We start from the raw sequence: 8235 nt of genomic DNA, 5'->3' as shown, positions 1-8235 counted from the left end.
AAATAACATGTATGTTTTGCTCCACGAGAGCAACTGGAGCAGCAGGAAGGAGAAACAGAATAAAGCAGGTGGATTAAGATATGATTAGAGGGAGGTGAGCAATCAGGGACAGACTGAGGAGATCAGAATAGCTGCTGATAGATCAGTGAGAAAAAACAGGAAATGTTTGCACTGCAGAAATAATAGAATAAATGAGAACATTTATTGATCTAATGAGAGAAATGTCCCAGTAAAGGCTTATGAATATAATTCCATAAAACCTGCAAATAAAAGGATTATTTTAACTTCCCACATAGTTATTGATTTAAATACAGGCCCTTCTCAAAATATTAGCATATTGTGATCAAGTTCATTATTTTCCATAATGTAATGATAAAACTTGAACATTCATTTATTTTAGATTCATTGCACACTGACTGCAATATTTCAGGTATTTTATTGTCGTAATATGGATGATTTTGGCAAACGGCTCATGAAAACCCGAAATTCCTATCTCACAAAATTAGCATATCATTAAAAAAAGTCTCTAAATAAGCTATGCACCTAATCATCTGAACCAACAAATTAACTTTAAACATCTGCAAAAGATTCCTGAGGCCTTTAAAACTCCCAGCCTGGTTCATCACTCAAAACCCCAATCATGGGTCAGACTGCCGACCTGACTGCTGTCCAGAAGGCCATCATTGACACCCTTCAGCTTGAGGGATTGACACAGAAAGATATTTCTGAACCAATAGGCTGTTCCCAGAGTGCTGCTGCATCAAGGCACCTCAGTGGGAAGGAAAAAAATGGCAGAAAACGCTGCACAGATAGAAAAGGGTGACTGGCCCCTGAGGAAGATTGTGGAGAAGGACCGATTCCAGACCTTGGGGGACCTGCTGAAGCAGTGGACTGAGTCTGGAGCAGAAACATCCAGAGCCACCGGGCACAGGCATGTGCAGGAAATGGGCTACAGGTGCCGCATTCCCCAGGTCAAGCCACTTTAGAACCTGACCTGGGCTACAGAGAAGCAGCACTGGACTGTTGCTCAGTTTTGCATGGCATTTGGAAATCAAGGTGCCAGAGTCTGGAGGAAGACTGGGGAGAAGGAAATGCCAAAATGCCAGAAGTCCAGTGTCAAGTCCCCACAGTCAGTGATGGTCTGGGGTGCCATGTCAGCTGCTGGTGTTGGTCCACTGTGTTTTATCCAGGGCAGGGTCAATGCAGCTATCAGGAGATTTTGGAGCACTTTATGTTTCCATCTGCTGAAAAGCTTTATGTAGATGAAGATTACATTTTTCAGCACGACCTGGCACCTGCTCATAATACCAAAACCACTGGTAAATAGTTTACTGGTATCACTGTGCTCAATTGGCCTGCCAACTCTCCTGACCTGAACCCCATAGAGAATCTGTGGGATATTGTGAAGAGAAAGTTGAGAGACACAAGACCAAACACTGTGGATGAGTTAAAGGCCGCTATGGAAGCATCCTGGGCCTCCATAACACCTCAGCAGAGCTGATTGGCTGATTGTCTCCATGCCACGCCGCATTGAAGCAGTTATTTCTGCTAAAGGATTCCCCACCAAGTATTGAGTGCATTGCTGTACATAATTATTTAAAGGTTTACTTTTTTTGTATTAGGAACACTTTTCTTTTATTGGTCGGATGAAATATGCTAATTTAGTGAGATAGGAATTTTGGGTTTCCATGAGCTGTATGCGAAATTAATCCATAGTAACACAATAAAAGACCTGAAATATTTCAGTTAGTGTGCAATGAATCTAAAATATATGAATGTTCAAGTTTTATCATTACATTATGGAAAATAATTAACTTTATGACAATATGCTAATATTTTGAGAAGGACCTGTATATAACTAGTATTAGTAAAATGTTGATTTTCCAAAATGAATGATTAATCACAGGTAGAGGTGGGTACTAACTGATGACATTTACCATCAAGCACAAAGCATCCAAGGATGAATGACATTCCAGGTTTTGTCCACTAGGGGGAAGCATCACATCAGCTCCACACTGTTAAACTGTTGATAGGAATGAAGGTGTTTGATTATTGATCTTTTTAATCTGAAGCTGATAATAAATGTTATTAATTCACAGATACTGAGATCCTGTTTCAGCTTCACTGGATCCTGTGAGATGATTGGTTCAAACTCTGACCTCATTCCTCCTGTGAAAGACTGAAAATCACTAAAATCTAAAGAAAAACAGGAGAGACTTCTTCACAGAAAGGAACATTTAGTGAAAAGCTTTAAACATTTTACTGAAACCCTGTTTTATTTTCTATCTTTAGTATTTTTCTTCCAGTATCCAAAGAGTTCAGAGGTCACCTAAAAATATTATTTGGATAAAAAACATCCCCTTTATGAGATAAAGAAGAGGTTAAAGAATGTAAACGTTATATTTCTCAACCTTAATCCCAGACAGGGGCTTTTTTTTAAGGCTACATGATAAATTATTTACAGAGATCAGATTTCTGGGAACAGATGAAGGTTTCACTTTCATTTCCAGACAAAATGGAGACTGTGACGTAAAACCAGTCAGTAAACAGTCTGAGCGTCCTGTCTGCTTTATTATCAACTATCATGATTTCTGTTTCACTTTTATTTTTCTTTTACTAAAACATTGATTCATTGGAAGCAGATAAACTGACCTCACAACATCCAATTCAATTTAGTTTATTTATATAGCATCAAATTCACAACACATGTCATCTCAAGGCACTTTACAGTTCAACCAGATCATACAGTCAAATTGATGCAGAGGACATCCAGTTGTCTTTAGCTGCAGGTTCTGGTTCTGCTCCCAGTGGATCCCAGCTGCTGGTTTCCACCGGAATCCAGACCCATCAGCAGCTCCACCCCTTCCTGGAGCCTGGAGACCCAGATGAGCTGAAACATTCAGTCCTCTGATGGAGGAGATCAGGATCAACAGCTCCAGGATCGCAGAAGGTAAATAAAAGGATTCATGATTCAAACTTCTTAGTTTATCAGGATAAAACCAGGAAAAGCAGCAACAGCATTAAACCCCTTATAAAGTCAAACTGAAGGATTGATTCCATAAATCATTTTTACATTTGAATAAAGGAACAAAAACACAATAGAAACATTCAGACTGAATCCAGAAACCAACAGAGGAGCTTTAGCTCAGAGAGGAAGAGCAGAAACTCTTCCTCATCTTAGTGTTATAAGTGTTATAATAGTGTTATAAAAAAATTACATTCCTAAAGTTCAAATGAGCAGAAAAACATTTCAACAAGCTTCTCTGGATATCATGTATTTAACATCAGAACCAAACACAATAGAAACATTCAGACTGAATCCAGGAACCAAAAGAGGAACTTTAGCTCAGAGAGGAAAATCAGAAACTCTTCCTCATTTTAGTGTTATAAGATAAAATAGAAAAAAAAAACATTCCAAAAGTTAAAATGAGCAGAAAAACAGCTCAACGAGCTTCTCAGGATATCATATATTTAACATCAGAACCAGTGAATCTGTGGTTTGGCCGTGTTCTGATGTTCTGTCCATGTAGTCCAATTGGTTCTGGTTAAGATGAAGTTTTTAGGATCAGCAACATGTTCCTGGTTAATGTGAGACGGGCCCGAGTTCTTTTGGGTCAGCAGTGGTTCTGGCCTCAGAACCAACCGAACACAAGAGCTGATTAAGCACCAATCAGAAGGTCAGAGAAGAACCAGAACATTAAAGCTCTGCAGGCCTCAACACCTCAGTTCTTCCTCCATGGCAGAGTTCTGATACCAGAACCAGAACTGACCCAACAGAACAGAACCAGTGCTGACCCAACAGAACACAGATTACTGTTGACCCAACACAGGCCCGCCTTCCACTTACCAGACCCAGTCTGATGGACCAAAAGACTTTAGGGAAAATATTCTGCTGACTGAGGAGAACAAACTGGACCTTTAAGGACGGCCGGTTCATTCTGACCCAAAGCGGTTCGTTGGTTCTGGTATTTTTTTTTCCAGACTGATAAATGTCAGAAACTTTGATATTTTCTGTTTGTAGCTTTTTAGAACCTTCAGCTTCTATCTGCAGCTCAGATTATGATTCCAATCTGGGATTAATTTTGGGATTTAAAGTCAGATTATTGATGATCTAACCAGGGGAGTGAATACTTTTAGTTTCTTTCCCTTAATAAATCAAACTGTCTGAAATCTGCTGTTTTAATGTATTCATTTGATCNCATCAAAAATAATGAACATAGGTAATTAAAGTGTATAAAATGATAATTTAAAAGAAAGTTGAACAGCTACCTTTTGGTTCTGGAGCGTCTGATCTTCCTTCTAGGGGTCAGCTGGACGCTCTGGTCCAGGTCATCAGGGTCTGATGATGGGTTTTCTTCAGTCTGTTCTTAGTTTTGCAGTTTGGATCTTGCAATCTTAGTTCCTTTATCCTTGTTTATAGTTATTTGACATTTTCTGTTCTCTCTTTAGTCCTTCTTGTCAGATTTATCTTAGTTCACTTTCTTTGATTTCATGTTTCCTTTTTTCTAGTTCGGTCATTGTTTTGTAGTTTTTGTCTTTTTAGTAATTAGTCATTTAAAATTCAGCCTAGGTTGTACTTTTTGGTGCAGTCCAAGGCTGTCATAAAGTTATCAAAAATGTATTTGTCATTAACCATTTTCTATATTATTCTATATAAAAATAATGATCAATTCATCAAACGTTAATCTTATTAACAGCTGCAGTACCAGCATCATGCGAAGGTGCAGGAATCTGGTAACGTTGATGAGTCTAATAAAAAATAAATAATTCACAACTGTGATAGCCTACATGGAGGCCATCTTACATTTTAAAGCCTCACAGAGAAGCTGAGAGAGGAAAGGCTCTCAGCCTGAAGGTGGAAGCAGCCAAATATGCAAAATAACATGTATGTTTTGCTCCACGAGAGCAACTGGAGCAGCAGGAAGGAGAAACAGAATAAAGCAGGTGGATTAAGATATGATTAGAGGGAGGTGAGCAATCAGGGACAGACTGAGGAGATCAGAATAGCTGCTGATAGATCAGTGAGAAAAAACAGGAAATGTTTGCACTGCAGAAATAATAGAATAAATGAGAACATTTATTGATCTAATGAGAGAAATGTCCCAGTAAAGGCTTATGAATATAATTCCATAAAACCTGCAAATAAAAGGATTATTTTAACTTCCCACATAGTTATTGATTTAAATACAGGCCCTTCTCAAAATATTAGCATATTGTGATCAAGTTCATTATTTTCCATAATGTAATGATAAAACTTGAACATTCATTTATTTTAGATTCATTGCACACTGACTGCAATATTTCAGGTATTTTATTGTCGTAATATGGATGATTTTGGCAAACGGCTCATGAAAACCCGAAATTCCTATCTCACAAAATTAGCATATCATTAAAAAAAGTCTCTAAATAAGCTATGCACCTAATCATCTGAACCAACAAATTAACTTTAAACATCTGCAAAAGATTCCTGAGGCCTTTAAAACTCCCAGCCTGGTTCATCACTCAAAACCCCAATCATGGGTCAGACTGCCGACCTGACTGCTGTCCAGAAGGCCATCATTGACACCCTTCAGCTTGAGGGATTGACACAGAAAGATATTTCTGAACCAATAGGCTGTTCCCAGAGTGCTGCTGCATCAAGGCACCTCAGTGGGAAGGAAAAAAATGGCAGAAAACGCTGCACAGATAGAAAAGGGTGACTGGCCCCTGAGGAAGATTGTGGAGAAGGACCGATTCCAGACCTTGGGGGACCTGCTGAAGCAGTGGACTGAGTCTGGAGCAGAAACATCCAGAGCCACCGGGCACAGGCATGTGCAGGAAATGGGCTACAGGTGCCGCATTCCCCAGGTCAAGCCACTTTAGAACCTGACCTGGGCTACAGAGAAGCAGCACTGGACTGTTGCTCAGTTTTGCATGGCATTTGGAAATCAAGGTGCCAGAGTCTGGAGGAAGACTGGGGAGAAGGAAATGCCAAAATGCCAGAAGTCCAGTGTCAAGTCCCCACAGTCAGTGATGGTCTGGGGTGCCATGTCAGCTGCTGGTGTTGGTCCACTGTGTTTTATCCAGGGCAGGGTCAATGCAGCTATCAGGAGATTTTGGAGCACTTTATGTTTCCATCTGCTGAAAAGCTTTATGTAGATGAAGATTACATTTTTCAGCACGACCTGGCACCTGCTCATAATACCAAAACCACTGGTAAATAGTTTACTGGTATCACTGTGCTCAATTGGCCTGCCAACTCTCCTGACCTGAACCCCATAGAGAATCTGTGGGATATTGTGAAGAGAAAGTTGAGAGACACAAGACCAAACACTGTGGATGAGTTAAAGGCCGCTATGGAAGCATCCTGGGCCTCCATAACACCTCAGCAGAGCTGATTGGCTGATTGTCTCCATGCCACGCCGCATTGAAGCAGTTATTTCTGCTAAAGGATTCCCCACCAAGTATTGAGTGCATTGCTGTACATAATTATTTAAAGGTTTACTTTTTTTGTATTAGGAACACTTTTCTTTTATTGGTCGGATGAAATATGCTAATTTAGTGAGATAGGAATTTTGGGTTTCCATGAGCTGTATGCGAAATTAATCCATAGTAACACAATAAAAGACCTGAAATATTTCAGTTAGTGTGCAATGAATCTAAAATATATGAATGTTCAAGTTTTATCATTACATTATGGAAAATAATTAACTTTATGACAATATGCTAATATTTTGAGAAGGACCTGTATATAACTAGTATTAGTAAAATGTTGATTTTCCAAAATGAATGATTAATCACAGGTAGAGGTGGGTACTAACTGATGACATTTACCATCAAGCACAAAGCATCCAAGGATGAATGACATTCCAGGTTTTGTCCACTAGGGGGAAGCATCACATCAGCTCCACACTGTTAAACTGTTGATAGGAATGAAGGTGTTTGATTATTGATCTTTTTAATCTGAAGCTGATAATAAATGTTATTAATTCACAGATACTGAGATCCTGTTTCAGCTTCACTGGATCCTGTGAGATGATTGGTTCAAACTCTGACCTCATTCCTCCTGTGAAAGACTGAAAATCACTAAAATCTAAAGAAAAACAGGAGAGACTTCTTCACAGAAAGGAACATTTAGTGAAAAGCTTTAAACATTTTACTGAAACCCTGTTTTATTTTCTATCTTTAGTATTTTTCTTCCAGTATCCAAAGAGTTCAGAGGTCACCTAAAAATATTATTTGGATAAAAAACATCCCCTTTATGAGATAAAGAAGAGGTTAAAGAATGTAAACGTTATATTTCTCAACCTTAATCCCAGACAGGGGCTTTTTTTTAAGGCTACATGATAAATTATTTACAGAGATCAGATTTCTGGGAACAGATGAAGGTTTCACTTTCATTTCCAGACAAAATGGAGACTGTGACGTAAAACCAGTCAGTAAACAGTCTGAGCGTCCTGTCTGCTTTATTATCAACTATCATGATTTCTGTTTCACTTTTATTTTTCTTTTACTAAAACATTGATTCATTGGAAGCAGATAAACTGACCTCACAACATCCAATTCAATTTAGTTTATTTATATAGCATCAAATTCACAACACATGTCATCTCAAGGCACTTTACAGTTCAACCAGATCATACAGTCAAATTGATGCAGAGGACATCCAGTTGTCTTTAGCTGCAGGTTCTGGTTCTGCTCCCAGTGGATCCCAGCTGCTGGGTTCCACTGGAATCCAGCACAGACCCATCAGCAGCTCCACCCCTTCCTGGAGCCTGGAGACCCAGATGAGCTGAAACCTTCAGTCCTCTGATGGAGGAGATCAGGATCAACAGCTCCAGGATCGCAGAAGGTAAATAAAAGGATTCATGATTCAAACTTCTTAGTTTATCAGGATAAAACCAGGAAAAGCAGCAACAGCATTAAACCCCTTATAAAGTCAAACTGAAGGATTGATTCCATAAATCATTTTTACATTTGAATAAAGGAACAAAAACACAATAGAAACATTCAGACTGAATCCAGAAACCAACAGAGGAGCTTTAGCTCAGAGAGGAAGAGCAGAAACTCTTCCTCATCTTAGTGTTATAAGTGTTATAATAGTGTTATAAAAAAATTACATTCCTAAAGTTCAAATGAGCAGAAAAACATTTCAACAAGCTTCTCTGGATATCATGTATTTAACATCAGAACCAAACACAATAGAAACTTTCAGACTCAATCCAGGAACCAACAGAGGAGCTTTAGCTCAGAGAC

The 8235-nt window shown here is 38.9% G+C and overlaps 1 protein-coding gene across 1 annotated transcript in view; it reads right to left on the bottom strand.

Annotated features, from left to right (window-relative positions):
- Positions 1-7780: 7780 nt before the first annotated feature.
- Positions 7781-8235, bottom strand: part of LOC107097459 (programmed cell death 1 ligand 1-like) — a 5355-nt gene continuing 4900 nt past the window's right edge. The window contains exon 7 of the mRNA XM_015394609.1: positions 7781-7788. Within this exon, the coding sequence (XP_015250095.1) occupies positions 7781-7788 (8 nt within the window). The remainder of the gene's footprint in view (positions 7789-8235) is intronic.

The sequence above is a fragment of the Cyprinodon variegatus genome, unplaced genomic scaffold (assembly GCF_000732505.1).
Source record: "Cyprinodon variegatus isolate N-32 unplaced genomic scaffold, C_variegatus-1.0 Scaffold699, whole genome shotgun sequence".
Classification (NCBI taxonomy): Eukaryota; Metazoa; Chordata; class Actinopteri; order Cyprinodontiformes; family Cyprinodontidae; genus Cyprinodon; species Cyprinodon variegatus.
Note: the sequence above shows the minus strand (reverse complement) of the source record. Positions and strands in the feature narration are given on the sequence as shown.